The sequence below is a fragment of the Cordyceps fumosorosea genome, assembly GCF_001636725.1.
Source record: "Cordyceps fumosorosea ARSEF 2679 chromosome Unknown scaffold_5, whole genome shotgun sequence".
NCBI lineage: Eukaryota > Fungi > Ascomycota > Sordariomycetes > Hypocreales > Cordycipitaceae > Cordyceps > Cordyceps fumosorosea.
In genome coordinates, this window is record NW_017387305.1 from 1321687 (window position 1) to 1344136 (window position 22450).

The 22450-nt window shown below is 55.2% G+C and overlaps 8 protein-coding genes across 8 annotated transcripts in view; 4 read left to right on the forward strand and 4 right to left on the reverse strand.

The window, feature by feature from the left end:
- Positions 1-121, reverse strand: part of ISF_03106 (hypothetical protein) — a gene marked incomplete at both ends in the record, with an annotated part of 702 nt that extends 581 nt beyond the window's left edge. Inside the window, one exon of the mRNA XM_018846712.1 lies at positions 49-121. Within this exon, the coding sequence (XP_018706440.1) occupies positions 49-121 (73 nt within the window). The remainder of the gene's footprint in view (positions 1-48) is intronic.
- Positions 122-3164: 3043 nt separating this feature from the next.
- ISF_03107 (hypothetical protein) lies at positions 3165-4080 on the reverse strand (the record flags this gene model as incomplete). The annotated part of the gene is made up of 2 exons (XM_018846713.1): positions 3165-3747; positions 4070-4080. The coding sequence occupies 2 exons, from the start codon at positions 4078-4080 to the stop codon at positions 3165-3167; spliced, it is 594 nt and encodes a 197-aa protein (XP_018706441.1).
- A 6279-nt stretch (positions 4081-10359) lies between these two features.
- On the forward strand, positions 10360-10815 carry ISF_03108 (hypothetical protein; the record flags this gene model as incomplete). Its single annotated transcript, XM_018846714.1, has 1 exon — positions 10360-10815. The coding sequence occupies one exon, from the start codon at positions 10360-10362 to the stop codon at positions 10813-10815; it is 456 nt and encodes a 151-aa protein (XP_018706442.1).
- A 222-nt stretch (positions 10816-11037) lies between these two features.
- Positions 11038-13143, forward strand: ISF_03109 (HAD-like domain protein; the record flags this gene model as incomplete). Its single annotated transcript, XM_018846715.1, has 1 exon — positions 11038-13143. One exon carries the CDS (start codon positions 11038-11040, stop codon positions 13141-13143), a length of 2106 nt encoding a protein of 701 aa, XP_018706443.1.
- A 509-nt stretch (positions 13144-13652) lies between these two features.
- ISF_03110 (tyrosine phosphatase) lies at positions 13653-14648 on the reverse strand (the record flags this gene model as incomplete). Its single annotated transcript, XM_018846716.1, has 3 exons — positions 13653-13688; positions 13749-14314; positions 14375-14648. The coding sequence occupies 3 exons, from the start codon at positions 14646-14648 to the stop codon at positions 13653-13655; spliced, it is 876 nt and encodes a 291-aa protein (XP_018706444.1).
- Positions 14649-18310: 3662 nt separating this feature from the next.
- Positions 18311-18652, forward strand: ISF_03111 (hypothetical protein; the record flags this gene model as incomplete). Its single annotated transcript, XM_018846717.1, has 2 exons — positions 18311-18504; positions 18571-18652. The coding sequence occupies 2 exons, from the start codon at positions 18311-18313 to the stop codon at positions 18650-18652; spliced, it is 276 nt and encodes a 91-aa protein (XP_018706445.1).
- A 30-nt stretch (positions 18653-18682) lies between these two features.
- ISF_03112 (hypothetical protein) lies at positions 18683-19399 on the forward strand (the record flags this gene model as incomplete). The annotated part of the gene is made up of 3 exons (XM_018846718.1): positions 18683-18864; positions 18897-19127; positions 19156-19399. The coding sequence occupies 3 exons, from the start codon at positions 18683-18685 to the stop codon at positions 19397-19399; spliced, it is 657 nt and encodes a 218-aa protein (XP_018706446.1).
- A 270-nt stretch (positions 19400-19669) lies between these two features.
- On the reverse strand, positions 19670-22036 carry ISF_03113 (hypothetical protein; the record flags this gene model as incomplete). The annotated part of the gene is made up of 3 exons (XM_018846719.1): positions 19670-20950; positions 21006-21906; positions 21972-22036. The coding sequence occupies 3 exons, from the start codon at positions 22034-22036 to the stop codon at positions 19670-19672; spliced, it is 2247 nt and encodes a 748-aa protein (XP_018706447.1).
- Positions 22037-22450: the final 414 nt, after the last annotated feature.

The window sequence follows — 22450 nt, forward strand, 5'->3', positions numbered from 1 at the left end:
GCGCTGGCAAGGGGGGGGGGGGGGGGGGGGGAGGGGGTGTCTACTTACTGCCCCAGTCCTCGATGCGTTGGAGCATGGACTTGTCCACCGGAGGCGGGGAACTGCTCTCGTCGGAAGCCATTGGAGGGTGTGGTGGCGCGGCGGCAAAGTGCGCAGAATTGATAGGGGGAAAGCAGAAAAGTTGCTTGGTGTTGACGGCGGAAGCTTGGCTGGGCTTGGAAAAATTATGATGTCGTCACTGCTAGGCCAAGCTCGGGTCCTGACCAATGAGCGGTGGGCCTGAGCAGAAACGGCTGTGTTGAAGCTGCATAGAACGCGAGACATTGTGGCCTGACGACTGATGGGTCATGGTCTGAGAAAAGGCATTGTCGCGAAATTCTACATCTTTGTTTATTGCTTTTTTCTGGCAATTTTGTTGTATTAACAGACCGACTGGAAGCAGTGATGGACTGATCGTTAAGTAGTGTGCCGGTAACTGGTAACTGCTAAAGAGACAACCTGCTGGCCGGGATACTACGACTTGTCGTTATATACTTCGTGGGTACAGTAAGGAGACAATCATATGAGATTTAATTCACATTCTTATACGTATATATTACTTCACAAAAACTTTGTTTTTGAAAAAAAAAAAAAAAATACAGTCAGGGCCTCCTACGGTTTTGGTTTCTTTTCCTGCTTTCTTTTTCCCCGCACGTAAAAGCGAGAGGGGATAGGAAGACTAGAATGTAAATGTTGGAATAGGTTCGTATTAATAGAATAGGATAATATCATCAAATTGGTTAAATTCTGGTTGTTCTTGTTATCCATACAATTCGTCCCCTTCCGTCTTAGCCTTTTGGAAGCCCTCGAGGCTTCTCATAGCCCCCGTTAAAGTGGGGCCTTTCCTGATCCAGCCAATCACAGGCCGCCTTCCGATGCCTGCTTGCACAGGCTCAACAGTAAAACAGCATATTGCAGAGTGCCTATTACCATAATGAATGCAAGTATTACCGCCGATGTCCTAAAAGACTCCCAAAATTTACGCTTATTGCATGCCTTTCCCCGAATGTGCTGTTCCTCTGGCCACGCCCCAAGCAGCTTGCCGCCACCCCATCGACTTGCGCCGCCTCAGCCGTAGCGGGCGATGTAGTACCTTTTGGGGCTCATCAACCGCCCCTCACCTTATCATTGCCTCATAGTATCATTGCACCTCTGTAGTACGAGTCAAATTCTAGCATTTGTCTTGTGCGAGGGATCGGACCAAGCTGTCGCCACGGTAGAGGGGGTGTGGCCTGTCGCAGCCAGGAGAATCTCCAGCAGCGCTGCTGCAGGCAAGGGGGCAGTTGAGAAATGCACAGCGGCACATGCATCGGCAGCCATGGGCAGGAGCGCCCCCAAGCACTGTGCACACAGAGGTGTCTGCGAACGCCCGCCACCCCGCGCCTGCCATCGCCATCCCTGGCCCCCTCAGATTCAGGGACGCTTACTGTGACTCATGGACGCAGACAACTACCGAACAGCGCGTGCCTAGCCAAAAAGAAGGCCGTCTCAACTGGCCCTTTTCTGGGGTGGCTTGCAAAAGAAGGCTGCCAGTGGTAGGCTCGTCTAGAGGACCAATCAGCTTTCACGAATTCTGGTCGATCACTGAACTAGGTGACCAGAAACGGCAATTCAACCAGTAACACTAAACGCAAGCCCCCCCTCCGGCCGCTGTGATGCAAATATAGCATTGACAAGGCAGAGTGTCATGATGGAATGGGTGTAAGTGATGAAGCACGGATACTGCTTGGCACGCCCGATGGCGCTCTGGGAAGCGCCGTGCATGCGTGCTTCGTCTTCGGGAGGCGCAATATTTCGACCTGGCTAATTCAGCCCTACTGATTTGACAAGTGCCATCAGCGGAGCGCCCATCTGCAAGCAGGTTGATGAAAGTCGATACGATATGTCGGGGGCTCATAATACGTCCCAGTCTTCACCCCCCCCTTCCCTCCCTTCACCAAGCCCAACATGGTAGACGCAAGCAAGTGACCGACAAGTCGCCGCGAGAAAGAGGGCGTCTTCACACCCAAGAGGAGAGCGGTATCCCGTCCTTGCCGGAAACATTTTCGTGTCGGACAGCCCTCCGCAGTAATGCTGTACGAAGCTGCGCCTTACCATACATACGTCGCACAAACCACAGCCGCATCCTCATTCGCTCGCCCCTTGCGGGGTGTATGCCTCGGATCAAATTCCACACGATCACGTCTCTGGTAAGTGCTGCGTAACTTGCGCCGGGTGTGCGTCAGCTCAAATGTAGAAGTAAAGTGCCTGGTGCGCATGCCGGGGCTTGGACGGGGGACCGGCCGTATCGGCCTTTGGCGCGTCGCGCCCCGGATCTCATCTGACCGCCTCAGCTGCGGGCCTTGTGCCGTGTCGCATTTTTAGTTTTATTTTATTTGATCGTATTGGGCGCATTCATTTGGCACGGCTGCCTAGCGAACAGGAGATCGGCGCTCAAGAGGCCGAAAGAGGTAAGGCTGAGCTCGTCTACCTACATGAGCTTAGTCTGTGTTGCTATTCTGGAGCGGCGGTATGCCTGATCGGCCGGGTCGTGCACGGAGCAATTCGTACAGGACGTCAAATTCAGTTTCGCTTTACTTTTCTCTGTTCCGCTTTACATCGTCATTGGCCATGCCGTCTCACTACCGTGCGAAATCAGCGTTGTTGGGTAATGGGCTCTGACACAATCACGGCGTTCTATCAGCATTTCCTGTATCCGTATGATTGCAGCCCATCTTTGTAAGCTGCCTGCTTGCCCCTCGTCCGTGCTCAAGTTGTCTGCAGTACCTGGGCATGCCCATTTGAACCATTTCAAGGATAGGTCATGAATGAAGAGTAATTGTCGTCGCTTTTGTCCAGTCTATGAATACTATATACATCAATTTGTAATGGGTCCGTCCAGTCGCTACTTGTAGTTTCAAACGCCTCTCCAGAATCATGGTAACGTAGATAAAATTGAATGAAGATGTGACCCCGAATAAACAACACCAAACACGAAACTCCGTTTCTCCCGGGAACAAAAAGTGCTTGCAAAGAGAATAACGAATCCACTCTTGTGAAAGAACAAAAAACTGTCGTAACATGGTGCCAATTCATACCCAAGCAGCCAAGAATAAAATGGCATCGCTCATGCGCTTCTTTACTAGCTAGCGGTGGTACGGCCAGATGTCCGCTCCTGCAGTCTGTAGGCTGGCAAAGGCCTGGAACTGCATGTACTCGTCGGGTGGTGTCAGAACCGGGAACGCGTCCGGGTTCGACACGGTGGAGATGAACGAGTTGTTTAACCCCGCCGACGTGCCAGGATCGCCACGCTGGTAGGAGGCAGCAGGCGGCCAGGCGGCGCCCGACTGGTAGCCGCAGTCGTGGTAGGGCATCGAGTATGGCATGTGCTGCGCAGTCATCCCGACAGCACCCGGCGAGTCGTAGGGGACCGAGAGGGTGGCCGCAAAGTCCCCGGCGCCGCCCTCTGAGATAGTCGCAAAGCTGCTCGCAAGGCTGTACGGGCTGCCCGCGACGGAGGAGGGGGCAGGCGACGCCATCAAGTCCGCGTCGGGCTCCAGCGAGGATCGCGACTGGGCGGTCGAGGAGCAGTTCGACTTGCGTCGCGACTGCGAGCCCTTGCGAATGCGGTGCTGCTGCGGTTGTTGGAGGTGGTGGCTGGTTTGTGTGATTCGTCGCGAGGGCGAGCCCGAGTTGCTGGTGGGCCGGCTCAGCGTCTCGTCAATGGCGCTGCTGCCGTCAGTTGAGCATCGGCTGGCCCTCTTGTTGCCTCGGCGGGAGCATCGTGCCTCGCTGCGGTTGTAGACGCAAGGATGGGCACTGGAGACGCAACGGTCGCAGCCGTCCTTTTCACCGCTGCATTTTAACTGAGAAGAGGAGAAAATGATTAGTGGGCTATCTTGGTGGGAAGGTGCTGTTGAGGACGAGAGCAAACGGGGGTCGGAAAAGCCTGTTTGTGTTTTAGGCAGCTGTCAACGGCCCGTCGTGGCGGCCGCGCAACTCGCACAACTTCAAACAAGCAACATCGATGTTCAGCACCGGGATTGCTCACCTTTTTCTCATGGCATCGGTCGCATGCTTGGTGTTGACTGGATCGAGCAGAGATTGGATCATATGCCAGTCGGATATTTTGCACCTCTGAGGTGTCGCGGTCGTATTTCCAAGTTGCGAACATGCTGAGGTTCCTGACGTGGGGGTGCGTATGTGTATGTGTGGTATGTATTTGGGTGGCGAGTTACTCCAGCAGTCTTCCTAACTTTCTGTATAGATGTTGCTGCGGGAAGATAACGAAGGGCGAGATCATCAGATTTATACAAAAACAAGCGCTCTTTGAGAACAAGACTGGTTTGAACGTGGACTTTTTGACACCAGAAAACGGGACAGCCTTACAGGTCGTCCTTATATACCAAAGCTGCATCTGCCCTCTGGGCGACCCTAGCGGCAAAAACGCAGGCGGATTGGGGGCCAGCATTGATTGGTGTGGGGGAAGGAAACAACCAAGAACGAGGGCGAGGAGGTGTCCATCTATCATGGCCTCTAAATCAACCACTAGCCCGGCCGGCCGTTGCAGAGGCGGATGTACCTTCACGACCAAGGTACCTGACATGAGATTTCATTTAATGTGGGCGCGCTTACAAGACTCAATCCCAGTTCACCCACCGCCACACCCACCACAGAAGCCCAATGCGGTTGAAGGAAACACCAGCCGCTGAAATAACACCCACCACCCTCGATGGAGTCCAAGGCTGCCACCGACCCTCCTCCCGCTCTGTTAGCCAACCAAGTCGCACCTCCACCCTCTCCGTTCGTTCAACTAATGCAACACCCAAACAGGGCCCTCGGGCCTGCGTCACGGCTCTCTTGTGATTTCGGGTTACCGTTCAGTCCGTCCCATATTGAAGCTGCTCTCTATTGGGGCAGAAGTAGCTGCAGCAGGCCTCTCCCTCGTCCCCTCAGCGCCCACTGCTCAGGCAGGCCATTGAGCTCTTGGATCTTCCCATCGCGCCCAATAATCCTCTAGCTATCGGTATCTGTCGGTGTTTGAGCGTCCGATTTACATCCACCCGGGCCAGCTTGGCAAAGTGCAGTGCCACTTTGCGATCTAGGTGGAACAACTCGCATTTCGAACCTCGCTCATAGCAGGGAACTACCCCAGATATACATACTGTGACTGATTCGGAACGTTGACTTTGAAGCATACTGTCTCCGACCAGGGCGGGCATTCGAAGGAATGCCACCACTGACTAACTTGCTGTGGGGGGCCAGACGCCTTGGAAGAGCCTCAGCTGAGTCTTCTTGCTTCAACTAGAAGCTAGCGATGCCGGCACACACCGTCTTCTTGCACGCCAAAACTCGTGCCATGCGAGGTTGCAGTGGCAGGGACGTCGATGGCTATTGCTCCTAAAAATGGGACCCCGGAGTCTCCATGGCGGAGTTGTCTTCCACGACACCCTGCCGTGCCTTCCAAGCATCCCAGCATAGGCGGTTTGCGGGGCCGGCTCCAAGTTTTTTGGGTCCGCGTAGCTTTTCGTCAGCCTGTGATACCAGGGCCAAGGATGAAGTGACCAAGTCAATATACACAGCTGGCTCACTCTAAGGCTCAAAATAGGGGCTCCGAGACCAATCGTCGATTTGTCTTGGTTCTTGTCCACAGCAGCGTGATTCAGATTATGCTTTCAAGTCAGCCAGAACCACTCGACGACTTGGGAAACTACCACTACTGGCAAAATCGAGGCGCCGCCCACAATCCGGGCACAGAGACCATTTGTCAACGGAAGGGGGCCACCACCTCTCGTAGTTATTAGCCCACGTTTTTTGTGGTCACTTCAGGCTTTGAGTGGTACCCCTGCATCTTTCCGATTGTCCGCGAAGAGGTTCACTTTGACAAATTCAGTACAACTGGAGATCAGGGCATAACTATGACTCGGTGCACTCCAAAAGGCAAGCTTCTTACCCACTGGCAAGAAGTTCTCCGCCAGGCGTAGGCATTCCCGCGTTCCTGAGAACCTCGGCCGACGACCTCAGACTTCGGGACCGAACCACACAAACGGGCCGCCTCGATACTATTATGGGCGGAGCATCTTCAAAAGTCGAACTACACACGTTGGATGTGTCTTGGGGGCGCAAAACTTTGCCTATTCAGGCTTACCTTAGCTCCGGTGGCAAGACTATGCTTGCACCTAGTCTGAGCAGGTGGTATGAGGCTGCAATGGCCTGTTGCAAAATACCAGGGCTACCAGCCAAGCAGCAGTAAGAGCTAACCCAACTTGAACTCTTTGGACGCTTGACAAAATCAGTTGCCTTGGCATTGGGGGTTCAAGACGATTGGTACAATTTCTTCAAGACGGCGATACAGGCTACCCTTTTTAGGTGTACTAATAAAATACAGACCTTTTTCCAACGGAAAGGCCCTGGCCTGCCCTATGCCAACTGTATGGTCAGTTGTTGATGTAGAGGTTCTTGCCCCCGGTCAGCTACTCCTCTGAGAACCAGGTTAGACTCCATGATTCATTACAAGTCAGCAAGCTCCCAAATCCTGTGTCATGGCCAGCGGACCGGATATTGCCCGTTATTCAGGTCAGCACATACGAATTTTCGACAGTGCTAGCTGGGGTGCGTTGTTGATGGGTCTACTTACGACTATTCAGAGCCCAGCAGCTTGACCTCGGCGCTGTTCCTGGAGGCTTTTCAATCAATTGGGCCTTCCTCAAGGGGCTAGCACAGACTCGAGCCTCATCAAAAAAAGGGTCGTTGCATCATCTAGATCCCTTTCTATTCTCGTCTATCAGACCAGGAACAATATCGGGTGGCGGATTGAATCAACGACCAAACGAGCAATCACATCCCCAGCCGTGGTCCGAACACAGTGGTAGTAAATATTTCACCACATCGAATACTAACTAGTTAGTTACTAACACTAGGTGGTCATCCTGGCTGCATCGAGCGGCCGACCAGGGCTGCGCATCCTGGTTCAAACTGCCGCATGCTTTAAGGACAAGGCTTGGTGTCGTTTATCTTTTGGGTAAGTTGTAGGGTATATATCATTCGCTCTATGATGATGTAAAATGGTTGCTCAGCTAACAAGTCTTGACAGAACTGAACGAACGCCGACGCAGGTCGCTGGCAACTCCATTTATGGTTTTTTTTTTTTTTCAGAAGAAAAAGACCTGGGCACTGAAGGAACTTTGGAATCTCACAGCATTATATAATCCTTGCCACTTTGATGTTATGATTCGAAAGCTTTGCGGAAGTTCAAAGAAGCTGTATTACAGAACAAGGCTGCAGGTGCCACCCCATATGCATGTCCAGTCTATGTAGGCGCGAAAGCCACCGCAGCAAAGATTCAAGAAAACCACTAATTACCAGTAGGTCAAAGGCCTGGAAAGCGCGCCAACGCGCAGAACTATAGCCCAACCGCGTGATATCTACAGATGACGATAGGGCCGAGGTCCACTGAGGACGGTCGCATGCACAGAGGGGCCAACAGGTTATGTAGTTTGCGGGAGAGCGCCAGTCCGATGGTGTAGGTAATAATAAGGCTACAGATACACATCTGAGAAGAACCAATTGATGAGCTGATTACAAGCGAGGCAGCCTGCGTCCGTTGCTCTACAGTTCCGCGCATTTTCGCAGGTGAAGAGCACACCCACCGAAGATTGGTTGGCAAGCGAGATCATCCTGGAATATAGTGTACACCGCAGAGGCCGCCCTTGCATTTGCTAACAATTTTGTGTCAGTGGCGATGATGAGGGGGTTGACAATGTTTGAAATATATTGTCTCCGACCAGGGCGAACATTTCAAGGCGAGTGCGGGACAACAAGCCCGCGTGGGGGTACCGGTCCCTCGCCTCTTCGCGCCGGCATGGCTTTGAACGCAGCACGAGATGGCGGCAACCATGACCACCAATCCCCCTGACTTACTCTCATTGCACTCGAGCAAAGAAGGGTACCCATTCGCAGCTACTATCATGAGAGTAAGGATGCGGTACGTGACGTGTGACGGGTTGTTATGGCTTACATTGCAAGGCCCAGTGTCAGACTATAGTTACTGGCTTGGTAGGCTCCGAGTCCGAGGCGGAAAGTCTCCGGCGTAGAAGGTACGGAAATTCAATCGCCAAGGATGCAAAATGAACAATCTACTCAACCATTGCTTGATAAGCTTGGTTTAACACCCCCCAGCACAGCTAGTCTGCTTGCTAATGAATTCAGATGAGGTCCTGCAGGCCACTAGCAAGCCCCGTGCAAGCGCCGCCGCTGCCCCGCGGACTTTGCTCATCGACTCTGGAAGCAGGCATTCGGGTTGCTCAGCCTCACTAGCCATCGTTTTGGCAGAACATGCCCAACGCCTTTGCCTCCTTTTGCGTTCAACGGGGCGCAGTTCATCAGGGACGTGTGCGGCATCTTTGTCATGCCCACCATCGCATCGTCTTTACGGGACACGGAGCGATTCTTCCATTCCTCTTCTGTGCGGCAGGTCGGTTCTATGCATAAATCCATTCGGGCGCCACTTTAAACGAGATGATGTGGTTACACTGCGTGTTGCATTACACACACACCACTCCCCTCCAAGGCACACACACTCAACTGCGAGGGCGAGGGCACGTCAAGAATTGGGTCCGCCTGCATGGTGAAGAATGAATGATGCATCGGCCGGCACGGAACAAACTTGAGGGTGTGAAGAAAGCCGATGCGGCAAACTCGCAATGGTGAGTCTGAGCCTGCACTCATCCTCCCACCACAAAGCTACGAAATGCTGCTGCCTATCGGGCGAGAGTTGTAGGAAGAGGCGAGAAGGTTGAACAATGTTGATCGGCAGTATATCAAGGGGAATTATTCGCCGTATTACACACCATAGTTATGTTTCCGCGCAGTTAGCGGCATGAGAATGAGCGGCAACGCAACTTGCAATTTATGGTCATGTTTTGTACTGGTGGCTTGTCACCGATACCTCTCCCAAGTTATTCTTCATGCGAGGTGTTCTTGGCTGCACCCCCCAACCACACGGGCTCAGTCGATCAGCAAGAAAACGTGCCAAGCTGTCAATGCGTCCTTGGGGAGCCCTGTATATATCCGTAGCGTCAGCGCCCCAGGCACATGGCTTGTTCTTGGGGGTGGCTCGACCATGATGCAGAGTCATGGTTGGTCAGACGGAAGGGCAGGGGCAGGATCGAGCGGCGTTTAACATGACGAGACGCTCGCGTTGAAATGAGCACCCTGCAAGCCGGAAGCGGATGAAACCATAATACTTGCTTTTATAGACCAGATATACGCATCTTGGACATGCCTGCATCGTGGTGTCTTATAGTCCATGAGTTGCTATTACCATACCACGGATGACTCGCATCACCTATTTACTGGGAACTAGTAAAAGAAACCGCCTTCGAAAGAACCTAAATCTCACCAGCCCCTGGTCGTTCTCTGCCCTACCATCCCAGATGCCGGGGCTAAAGGAGGGGCGTGTGTGTTATTGTTGTTACGTGGTGAGCCGTTAAGTGGACGAAGACGGCGCCATGTAAGCAGCGAAAAAGTTGGATCATACAAGGCACGCAGCTGTATCTTTAAGTTGGCTCGAAAAAAGGAACCAAATCTGCCTTGCCGTTTTTATTCTTATTGGCTCTGGAGACGATGCTTTCCTCCTTTGCCTCTCGCCTTGTGCCGCCTCGGGCCTTGGCTTCCACGCGATCTTCTATTCAACTCCTTTCGACCGCCCCCTTTTGTTCTCCACATACCAGCTTCAACTTGGCGCTTCGAAGTCATGATTAACTGACCAATAGCAATTGATTGTGGCTCGAAGGGACAAGAAAGGGCGGCTCGTGGAGCTTGGCGGGCTGTATTCTCGAAGCGGTTGCCCGTATTTGGCCTCGCCAATGCTCACGGCATGCCCACAGTTCTAGAAGACGAAGAGTCTTGGCATAGGAGGAGTTGGCTTTCTTGGTGATGCTGATGTAATTCTGGAGTATCGTTTCGTGATGTTTATATGAATCACCGGTCGTGTTAGTCCAAAGACATAAGTGAGGCAGGGGGTGATAACATGTTGAACCGATGCTACATTGCATGTGTTGGTGTATTATGGTGCTTTTGTCCATGAAGAAAGGCAAATGGAAAATACATTAACCAATTCTTGCTGCTTGTGTCGGATTTAGGTAGAACTGCGTCTCGCAGGAAGAAGTGTAGGGCAAAGATGACCAGGTATTGTTGACCTGAGGCAGCCACACCACGGGTGCGAATCACAAACGGCAACTGCTCAAACGGTGAGCATTCAAGCTTGCAAGCATCACTTTTCTTCTTCTTCTTCTTCTTCTTTTCACAACGGCCCGCACTTGACTCTCCCAACCCATAAGAATGCGAAGCCGTATCCTTCCGCTGTGGCACAGCCTCCTGCGCCTCCCGAGACAGCAGCCCTCGTGGTACCGCGACCGTCTCCGCGAGGAGCTGCGGGAGCGTCGCGCGGCCACGAGCCCGCTGCGACGCCTCAGCGAGACGGCCGACGTCCTCTACGTGCTCACCCGCGCAGCCCACGACGGGCACCCGCTGCGCAGCCCGCCGCCGTCGCTGCCTCGCGGTGTGGTTTGCGCGTACATGGTGGCCAAGTACACGTCGCGGTGGCTGTTTTACCGCGCCGCCGCCGCGATGGCGGGAAGGCGGGCGGGGGTGACTATGAGCCAGGGAGTGCGCGAGGTGATCAACCCGGCAAAGAAAAGCAAGGTTGGCGAGGTGGCGACGCGGCATGGCCTGGACCGCGCCGAGTTTGAGCGGGTGTGCTTCCAGTTGAGGAAGTTCTGGCCGCTTCTGCCGTGACACTGACCGTGCCTCACCGAATACGAGTGCGTACCACTACTGCATCGGGCCGGGAAAAAGCCTGCGAGGTCGGTTGCTCGTGACTGCGGTTCAACAGGAAAATATAAGACACACAGGTAGGCCCGTCATGGTGTGGTCGAGCAACCCGTCGCCTTTTCTTTCTCACACTTCCCGTTCATTTGTTCCCCAAAGTGTCTGCACAATCACGGCAGAATGGGTACAATGGCTAGATGTCAGCCTTTTACCCCCATCGCTGCAACAGAGATTGGACCTGGGCCGGTTCCTTCCAAGCAGTCCATGGTCATCGGCTTGTACGGGCTTCCAGGATCCGGAAAGTCTACCCTGATCGAGGGACTAAAGCTTCACCTTGATCAAGAAAACTTCCTCTTTTACGAAGGGTCCGAGTTGATATCCAGCATCGTCACTGGAGGCCTCGCCGCCTTTGACAAGCTTGACGAGGAGGAAAAGCGCCGTGTGCGTGAACGCGCCATCGGCGGCGTTGCGCAAGAGTGCTCTTCGCGGAACCGCTCTGCCCTGGTCGCCGGCCACTACATGTTCTGGACGGAAGGGGAGTCGCAAGGTCATGTTGTCGCGACCGCGAGCGACTTGAGTGTCTATACGCACATAATATACCTCGAAGTTCCGGCGCCTGCCATTCTTCAGCGCCGACTGGACGACATCGGCCGATGTCGCGAGGCGGCGTCTGCCGCGCACCTACACCGGTGGCAGCGAGCCGAGATAGACCAGCTCCGCGGGCTCTGCAGGCACCACAGCATTTTCTTTTCGGCTGTCCCGCAGCACAGCAGCCCGCTTCCTTTCACCCTGAGGCTGGTGCGCCATTTCGCTCAGACAAATGCGAGCTGCAACAATGCCCTCGTGGAAAGCAAAGTCGAAGCGGCGCTGGTGGGTGAGGAGCGCGCGGAGACGGTGTTGGTAGTGGACGCCGACAAGACCCTGGCGAGCGAGGATGCCGGCGCCATGTTTTGGAAGGCTGTTGACAGCTCGCTTCCGAACAAGTCGGACGTCTGTCCGCTCAAGAGTCTGTTTGGCAGCCCGCTCGGCTACTCTGAGGCCGCGTTTATCCAGGCGACGCTCATGTATGAAGAGGCTGCCGACGACGTGAGCTTTGAAGCCCTGTGTGACAAGGTTTCATCCTCCATCACTATACACCCCGAGTTCATACGTCTCTTTCAGCTTGCCTGCGGCCATGGCCACATGCGAGTCGTTGTTTTGACCTGCGGGATTCGTCGTGTCTGGCAAATGGTGCTGGAAAAAGCTGGCTTCGGGAATAGCATCAAGGTCATCGGCAGCGGCAGGATTGCAGATGAGGTTGTCATCACACCGCAAGCAAAGGCACAGGTTGTCAGGAGCCTTCGGAAGAGATCAGGCCTGTACGTATGGGCGTTCGGAGACAGCCCGCTCGACTTGCCGATGCTGGAGGGGGCTCATAGGGCTATTATTGTTTCTGGCGATGCCCAAACCCGAAGCCGAAGCATGGAGGATGCCTTACGCGAGGCCATCGAATCTCGTGGATTCCACTGCCACCAAGTACTGCTTCCGCCGCACGCCGCGCCGCGGTTAACCGCCACAAGGCTGCCGCTGCTATCATTCTCTGATGCCGAATTTGTCGAAGAGCTCGTGCGTCGCCGTGAGATAGAGGTGGCTGCCACAACCTCCAAGATAGCGTCGGCCTGCAACGGCGCCGTCATCCACGCCACGCACTCCGGCGCTGCGAAGCTCCTCATGTCTCCGACTCGAGATGCGTCCATCTCCGGGGCGGCGCTAAGACAGGCTCACCAGGAGCTCGGGAAATTCTTGGCGTTGCAGCTCCTCACCGAAGTCATCGGCGTCGAGGCCATCGAGGTGCCCCATGTGCAGGGCCACCAGACGACAGGGTTCCGCCTGGCTCACGAAGCGCAAACCACCATCGCGGCACTCATGCGCGGCGGGGAGCCCATGGCCCTGGGCATCGGCGAGGTCTTCCCCAAGGCCATGTTCTTGCACACGTTTCGTCCGGAAGACATCGAGAGTCAGCACCTGAGAGACCAGAAGAACCTGATTCTTGTGGATTCGGTGGTCAACAGCGGCAAGAGCATTGTGGAATTTTTACGCCACGTCACGCGGCTCAAGCAAGACGGCCTCGTTAACGTGGTTGTCGTAGCAGGGGTTGTTCAGGAGGAATCGGTTGCGGAGGGTCATGTTTTGCGAACGATGCTGGAGCAGCATGGGGTGAAGCTGGTGGCGCTGCGCTTGTCGAGCAATAAGTTTACGGGGACCAAGGGTACCGATACTGGCAATCGGCTGTTCAACACAACTCACCTGGCCTGAGTCAGATCCGTAAGTAACTAGTACACTTGAGTAGCACACTTGAGAGACAAGAAATTATGTATGTACGTGTGAACAATTCTATACAGGGGGTACAGTGCCTCCATATTGCATTCATTGAACTGCAGTAGCATAAGCTAGCCTGTAACAAAAGAAGACTGAACGCCAGAAATCCCACAAAAGCAATAATACATAACTAGCCAAAGTCTGAAAGCCTGGCCCATCATCGCATCATCGCCTGAGTGAGGGAACCTCAGCTCTTGATGTATTCCCTCGGCAATGTTTGTCTCCCCCTCCTCTCTAAACCTGGAAAATGAAAACAGGTAAAAGAACAACTCCGCTTGCCAGCATCTATGAGTAGTAGGTAAAATGCAAGTCTAACACAAAGCACCATCCAGACGGCTTGCGCCGGGAGTGTCTGTAGCTAGGTGCTCTTCCAATGCATAAATGTCTTTCTGAGTGGCTTCGTTCTGGGGCAGATGAGTACATGGCCCCGTTTTTGCGCCTTGCCGTCAAAAGTTTTCAGGCGCAGAAGGGTTCGACGTCATCTGGGTTCCGGATACGATCCATATTACAACGACAACTGTTGAGAATAACAGCGTACGTACAAAGGTACCGACCCGAACAGGACTGTATGAAGCAATCTCATCTTCAACTCTAGGTATCAGCGATGATTGGAAGGCGTTGATGTAATCAACATCGCAATCGCGGACTTTGGGAGATGCAAATGCCCTGTACTCGTCCAAAGCGGGATCGACTTCCCAGCCGGCGACTCTGCGGGCGGCAGCAACAACACAGCCGGTGCGATGCTTGCCGTGGTTGCAGTGGATGAGAAGAGGATAGTTTCGCTTGTCGAGGGTAAGCTGAAGAATAGCAGCCATGGTATCGAGTGGGATAGCCTCCTTCTTGGTGCCTTTCATGTCGAACTTGACTTGACGGATGCCATTAGCGTTAACAAAAGCTGCCAGCTCGTCCTGAAACTCCTCCTTATTGGCCAAGGTAACGATGGTCTTGAGCTTGAGGCTCTTGATGAATTCAAAATCGTGCTGCTTTGGATAGCTGCTGCGATAAAATCCAGGTACAACAATGCCGAAATTTGAAGGACGACCGTCCACGGGTACAACAGGGTACTCGACCGCCTGGTGGATGGTAGGCAGTAGGCTCGATAATTTGGCTGCCGGGGTCGTGTCAGAAGTGATCAGCCTTTTTTGTAGAGGCAATCTTGACTGCATACCTGACTTTTCAGGAAGAGTAAAATCCCTGGTGGTACCGGCGCTGTTCTGATAGCGCACGGCAGCAGCTGATTCGATGATGGGCGCGCCATTGCGTAATCCTTCTTCCATTTCCGTGGCGTATTGGAACATGTCCTCTCTGAACGAACTGCGGGAACTCCGTCTGGATTGATATGAAGATCCGGAAGATGAGGAGGAGGATGCCAAGGGCGCGTAGCTCGACTCGTCAAAGAAAATAGCCTCTTCAGCGTAGACTCGAGAGTTACGCTTGGCCATTGTACGCTGCGACGGCGGGTAGTTCGGAGGTCTCGGCCACTAAAAAGTAGAGGCGGGAGGTTGCGAATCGCGTCGAGGGAGGAGGGTAAGGAGGGAATGTATCGCACAAGATGGTTCGAGGGCGTTTGGAGATGTAATGTTCGGGTCAAGCGAGTGCAGGAGGGGTGCTGTTGGATTCAATAGATATCCAAGTCAGGGCCCGGGTGCAGCGCTGGCGTGAAGCTAAAGATTGGGACACATCTTGATGGTAAAATTGACAAAAGAAGGCATCTTGTCGGTTTATATGTGGGAGGAGAATAGTGATGAATCAGATCGAGCGTGGCTCGGTGAGAGAGAATGGTTGACGTGGGATGGTAGAAGCGAAGAGGGCGAGAGAGGCAAGGATGGGGGTTTTGATGGACAGGACCCGCGTGTGAAAGACGAACTGTGACTAGTCTGGAGAGTTACCTCAAGAGCGGGCTGGCTTGGGTGCTGTCTGGGTGAAAGAGTGGAAACGGGCGAGGTACCGCGAAAGCTGGAGAGCAACCAAGAAAAAAAAGGGAACCCAAAAAAAACTGGGTTAGCGTGCATAGCGCTGTATTTGGGTTTGGCACAGTGGATAAGGCCCCTGTGGCTCGTCGCGAGGGTAGCCACCCGGAACTCCCCTGTAAAGCCACAACAAGCGCCCTGTAATACAGTGGGTAGCAGCATAAAGTACGCTATTGTTTCCCTGTCAGGTATCTCCCCTAAATAAATACCTGAAAAAAAAGTTGAGATACCTCAGAGAGAGAGGTAAAATACCGAAAGCCGAGAGATACTACCTAAGATACTTAAGAGAGATGAGATACCTAAGAGAGGTGAGAGAGCCTGAAAGTGCAACATTTTACGCTCTACACGACGCTGAAGCCAGTGGAAAATGGGAGGCTGCGTGGGCGAAAAATGTGGGTGGGGACCCTGGATCGACACCAATGATGTAGGTATCAGCCACGGGTAGTGGGTACTTGAGTCTGCAACAAAGCTCTGGTGACGATACAGGTACCGTGGCACTTTACGCGTTAGCAAGGCAACGAGGCAAAGTGTTGCAAGCACTGTATGAATCTGGGATGCGGGTGACTGCTTTGGCGAAGGAGTCACTCGGCATTGTGCAGAAAATGAAGCAAAGTGACTGCAATACAGAGGGAGCTTAGAAACCCCTTTCACAAACAAGTTTTCGTATTCTTGCCGTGTCGCTGTGATTCTCCTTGGCTGGCAGAATGCAGTCATGCCTTGCAGCAGCGCACAGCGAGTTGCACAGTACAGACGAACCAGCAGGCCCCCCGCCCACCTCGTTCTTTCAACTCTCTTCCCCCCAAACAACCAACCACCAACCTCTTGGCCGCTCCCCGTCACCACATCCCCGAACCCTGCTAGAGCCCACCACATCATCTACTATGCGGATCTGCCCTCCTCATCCGGACTGGCGTCATTGTCCAAAGAAACAGGTTCACCGGCAGCCACAGCCTTGGTCGTCCTGTGTACTCTATCAGTCGTACTCTACACGCAGCCACGCAAGCCAACATTGACAACGCATCGTCACCATGAACCCTTCGTTCTTTTCACCCAGCCCGTCATTCCAACTACCAGTTGCCCTCGAGTCGCGCGTCATTAGCGTGTCAAGCCGCGTGTGCCACCGTAAACACTACTAACTGGCGTCGCTCGCTCGTTCGAGATTCTTTGGCTTGCCCTACCTGGGCTAGGAGCTGGCCTCTCGCCAGCCGACACCTCCGACGTTTTCTTACCTTCTCAGTTTGCTCCCCAACGACGGTGCTGCAGTCGTGCAATACGGTACAAACAACTACAATAACAACACTACAGACATGGTACCACCATGCCCTTCTCCGTACCGAGCAGCAACGCAAACGGAGTCAGCCCGCTACCCTGCATGTATTGCCTCTCAGTCCACGCTAGTGGCACCATGTCTCAGGCGGACAGAATCCCGGGGTATGCCTGTCCGTCTCACAGCTCAAACGCCAGCTCAGCAGCCTCACAGACGATTGCTCTCTTTATTAACCCGAACTCGGCGCTCGTCGTTCCAACAGCCAGAGTTGACGTCTTTGGCCTCGTTTCCAAGTGTACGCCGTGGAATCGTGCCATGGATTTGCTACTGATCTAGCGTCAATCTTACACTTCTAGCGTGTGCCACAACGCGAGATGCCGAAGCAACAAAAGAAGGCAAAAAGCTTATTAGTTACCTACCTACCATTGCCGGCCGCCAGCCTTCTGAAGAAGAACCAGCTCTTTTTGCCCTGTGCGACACCTGCAGCGAAATCCGCTAAATCCGTTGCCCACCAAGACAGGGCGCCTCTTACGTTTGGCATCCTCACCATATCGCCCATGCTTCTCAGGTGCATCAGGCCATCTCTACACTAGCACAGGAGCTTAACCCGATCGGCTGCGGTGTTTTTCCCCTGCAAGTTCTACCATTTGGCTCCATCTGTGGTGGGTAGAGAAAGGGCGCCCAAAATAAGTCGTGGAAATGCGGCTGCTCTTGTTGGACGCCAGTGCCACTTGGAACTCACAGGGCTCTGTTACTGCCATTCACAGTTCAGCCAGTTCGGCCAGCACACGAAATACCCTGTCCGAGGCCAATCGGACCGGTTGCCCGCTTCTCCAGTGGCCTTGGCCATTGCGCCGTCTCAATAATAAAGCAAACTGTGCTGGTGCAGTCAGTACATGCAGGGCAACATCGTAATTACGGTCAGCTCGGAGATGGACAGCCGGCATGTTTTAGCCCCAGCCTGATCTCTTTGCTTGGCGGTGACTCTGCAATTCATTCTCATGAGGCTCTTATATTTCCAACTCTATTATTGTCCTTCGAAACTATCTCACGCGACAGGCTGCCGCAAGGGGGATAGACACCGGTTCATCGCAAACTCAAGCCACGACACCATCCCATCAATTCCAGAGGATTGCGCTACTCAACCCCTCTAGCTCTGCGCCAACCAAACTGTGTTTACCGAGACAACGTGTCAATCAGGATATCGTTGCCTTTCTGAGTCGCATCGTCATCAATATATTGTCCGAAGTTTTGATAGTTTCAGCCCTTCACTCGCGTGCGCTCTTCACGCGATAGCCTGCCATATCTGTTGACCGAGCGTGCCCTTACCCTAGGCTGGCTGGGACATGGCTCGATTCGTCACCGAGGGGAACGGAGTCTTTTACGATCGAGTCCGCCAAGTCATCAATCTGTTGAGCCGGGGTCGAAACCCTTGATCGGCGGCTCCGTTGAAGAATCTTCGACATGGTATCCAACGTCCATCGGACTTTGGAGGAAACATGGATTTCTGCTTTCCACTTGGCCTTTGGGCTCTTTCCGGTAGCTTTGGCGCGGGGCTCCGGAATTGGAAAGCCCAACGCAACGGCATTCAGGACCGAATTTCAAACATCAGTTATCAGTTTTACCGTCAATGAAGGCGTCACATTGCACGCCGATGATTTACGAAGGATGCGTCGGAGAAGACACGGCCAGTCCGCCGTTGTGGTTAATGGGAAAGAGACTTTAGCTGGCAACGCCAGGATACCTGTCGCGCCAGTCTAAACCCATTCCGCTTCGAGACTTACCCCAGCTTTTTCCGGTTGCGCTTTCACTAATGCATCCATCAAAGTCGGGGTAATGCGTGGGCGACGCCTCGTTGCGGATGAGAATGGCCATTCTCAAACGATTGCGGACAAGGCGCGCCGAGGAGGGCACTGATCTAGTTGCGAGCTCAAGTCACCCTGGGCCGGCTGTTCAGATCCTGAGCGTCGAGTCGCCGCCGGATGACACGAAGCCTGAGGATGGCGGATGGGTAGCCTGGACTCAGGTCGCGGCAGCATTTGCTTTATACTTTCATCATCTGTATGCTTAGCAACCGCTCCTTAACGGCTTTAGCCCCATGCGGTATACTAACACATCGTTTTACAGCGGCCTCTTGAACAGCTTTGGCGTCTTCCAGACGTACTACGCCAGCCATCTCTTCAAAGACTCGTCCCCGTCGGCGATATAATGGATCGGCTCCATTCAAGTATTTTGCCTCATGGCGATTGGCGTCATCGAGGGGCCGCTCTACGACACGGGTAACTGCCGCACCCTCGTCTTTGCTGGCTTCATGCTCACCAGCATCTCAACCCGCTACTGGCAGCTGTTCCTCGCCCAGGGCGTCTGCACGGAGCTTGGCACCTGCTGCCTCACTATCCCCTCAATTGCCATTGTGCCCATGTACATTCGCCGCCGCCGCCGACGCGCGACAGCCATGGCCACGGCGACCGTGGGCAGCGGCCTCGCGCCACGCTCTACCCGCTCATCTGTGAGCGGGCGAGGGTCAGGCTCGGTTTTGGCTGGGCGGTGCGCATCATGGGCTTTGTCGCCCTCGCATGGTGTCTGTTCGCGTTCGCCATCATCAAGCCGCGCGTGCAGCAGCAGCAGCAGCAGCAGCAGCAGCAGCAGCAGCAACCGCGCTCACGAGCGACCACCTCAACATTGTCATGGCGCTTCTACATTGACAGGCAGCCGCCTCGGCATGGTTTCCATCATCAAAGGCGCGGGCTCGCTCATCGGGCCCCCGATATCCGGCGCCATCGTGAACGCGACGGGGGCAGTACCTCGGCGTGCAGCTGTTCGTGGTCTTTGGCATCATGATCACGGCGGTGGTGTCGGTGGCGATGCGCGTGGACGTGGCGAGGATGGAGATGAAGGCAGAAAACGAGGATACGACGCGGCACATAGCTTTAGAGACGGGGATCTTGCAGAGTAGTAGACATGTAAATTGAGAGGGCAAAACGGCTCGGTAGCACAGCTCAGTAGCCTTTGCTCGCGTTCTTGTATATATGTGTATATGTTATGATTAACCCTCTTTTCGCCCAATAAAAGCAAACTAATGCATCTGTCCGCTTGCTAATATGTACCCAAAAGAAAGCATACCTCATTGTATAGTAAGTTAAACCATGACACTAAATCAAACCGACAACTCCTTTCCCTGCAAGCCCTTCCGACTCCCTCCCCATAATTACCACCCCATCCTCAATCAGGCCCGCAATAGCCTCACGGCGTGATGCGCCAGCATGACCGCTAACACGCCCGCGCCGTACGCGCGCACGTCCACGCCCGCCGTCCACGTCTCCCAGCCGACCCAGCAGACGGCCGCGAGCTCACCCACGCCGAGCGCCGAGAGCGCCGCGTCGACGACAAGCCTCGACCGCTGCTGCCGCGGCCCCGCCTCGTCGTTCAGCTCGTGGTGCGTGCCGCCCAGCGCGACCACGCCGGCGGCGACCGGGACGATACCTTGCAGGACCCCCGTCGCCCGTGCGGGGAGCGTGACGAAGGAGGGGAGCAGCCAGAGCGGCAGCAAGACGGCGAGGACAACCAGCTCGACCGGCCGGGGGCGGACGCCGCGGACGCGTTGAGGGTCTGCGCGCCGCCGCTCCACGCAGGAGGGAGAGGACGGGGTGGACGAGAGAGCGGCGGGCGCCGGCCGGCCACGTCGTGGTTGCCGCTGCTCCTGCGCCTGCGCGCGGCGGCCGAGGGTGAAGCTCTCGCCGAGGAGGTCGGCGAGCGAGTTGGCCTCGTCGTTCTCCTCCGGCGCGAAGAAGCTGGGGTTTCGAAAGCTCGTGCCGCCACCACCACCGCCGGAGGAGGGCCGGCTGCTGCGCCCGTCTCGTTCACCGCGGAGGCTGGCGCTGAAGAAGACGTCGTCGCGCTCGGCGGGCTTCTGCCGCAGGACGGGCATGTTGGGTGGGTTGCGCAGCTGCCGCGCGGGCGTGGTCGGCGCGGGGGGCACCTTGAACCAGAACGGGTTCGCGCTGCCGCCGCCGTCGTCGGCGTGCGTCGGGGACTGGCCAAAGGGGCGGCGAGCGGTGGCGGCGGTGCTGCGGTCGGGGGTGTCGCGGAACGCGCGGTGCTGCGGCTGGCTCGGTGACCAGTCCATGGCGTCGCCGTCGTCGTAGTCATGGACGATGGGCGCCTGCTGCGCGCGAGGTTGGAAGGCGGATGGGGATGCTAGCGGGGGGGAGTCGTGGAAGCCGCGCCGCCGCTGTTGCTCCTGCATGAGCTTGATCTGGCTGGGCGGGACAAAGGCGCTGCCGGACGCGTAGTTGGGCGTGCCGGGCGTCGCGGGCAGGGACGGGGAGGGGCGGCCCTTGCGCGGCGTCGAGTCGAGGGCCTCGTTGAAGAGCTCCGAAAAGGTCTTGGAGTCTTCCTCCTTGCGCTTGGCCGGCGACATGTTGCGGCGCGGCGTCGGGGGCTTGTCCTCGGATTTGAAGAGCGGCGTAGTGTCCACCCTGATGGATCTGCTCGCCATGATGTAAATCTAGGCTCGTTAGTTTCTTGTCAATCCACCGGCGCGGGAAAAACTTCGCACTTACAAAACACATGATGCCCGCGGTAGCTAGGTGCGCGCTCAGCCGCGCACCCTGGGACTGCGCCGCCCCGCCCTCCATGCTCAGCACGCTGCGGAAGAAGATGCGGAGGAAGACGATGAGGCCCTGGAACGAGTACCAGCGCGTGAAGCCCAGCAGATGCCGCGTGAATCCCCTCGAAAACTGCACAAAGTGTGGGTTCCACCACGACGAGAGGACCGCCGCGGCGATACTCAGCCGCATCAGGGCGTCCCCGCCCGGCAGCCACGCCGCCGCCGCCGCCGCTACCGCCAGCGTTGTCGCGTAGACGCCCGCGTCGTCCGGGTCGTACATGCCGTCGTCCGGGCGCTCCAGGGCCTGGATCACGCGCAGCGCATGCCAGAGCAGCTGCGCCGCGAGGCCGCCGCGCCAGAGCCACCCGCCGAGCGCACTGGCGGCGTCGAGCACACCGGCCCTGCGGGTCGTCGCACCGGCCGCGGACCGCCGGCCGCGGCTCTTGTCCATCATGCGGCGCAGGTGGTCCGTCTTGGCCGTGTAGCCGGCCTGCTGTATGCGCTGCTGGACCCGGTCGGCGCAGCCGTCGCAGACCTGCGGGTAGCGCCTCTCGAGGTTCCGCCGGTAGCGGTAGTAGTTGCGGTCGAGCTCCTCGTACTCCGGGTGGGACGGGTCGTCGGGCAGGTACTGGGCGAGGGAGGCGGTGAAGAGGCGTTGGTTCTTGAGGCACTTTTCGCAGAAGACGGCGTCGGGCGCAGCGGTGGTGGTGGCGTGTTGTGGTCTAGCGAATTGCGAGGGCGCAGCGGCCTCGCGATCCGTCGCGACGGGCGGGTCGGTGATGTCGCCATACTGGAGGCTAGGGTCAGCAAAGTGTCCAGGAGGAAGCAGGGTGTTGGTATGCTTGGTAGACTGACTTGGTCTAGGTAGTTTGTGGCGTCGCAGGAGAGGCAAAGAAAGTCGGTGATGATGCCGTCATACTTGAGGCCGGTTTGCTTGCCGCAGTAGAAGCAACTGAGATGCTTGGTTCGTCCTATGCGCCGCATGGCATGTGGAAGACGCCGCGCATAAGCAAAAAAAAGGTCTAAGGTTCGGGTCTATTGCAGAAGCAAAGATACTCGCTCGACCAAAAAACAAAAAGGCAAAGATGTGACGATGATTTAAAACTCCTGATGTGAGTAGAGTTGCTTGTAAACAGGAAGAAATTCTGCCAGGCGGTCAGCCGATAATCTTCCACTAAGACCGAAAGCTTACAGCCGCGGACAGTGGATTGCTTGGCGTCAAGCGCCGAGAGGTAGTTATTGGTAGGTTGGTGGTAGGTATGACGAGTGAAAACTACCTTGATTTCTTTTGGTGGTTTAAATTAGAATAGAATTAAAGTGTCAAATAGTTTTAGCTATTTTTTTTCTATATTTCTTTTCTATATTTTTTTTCTTTTGATATCTAGCATGAAACGGGCT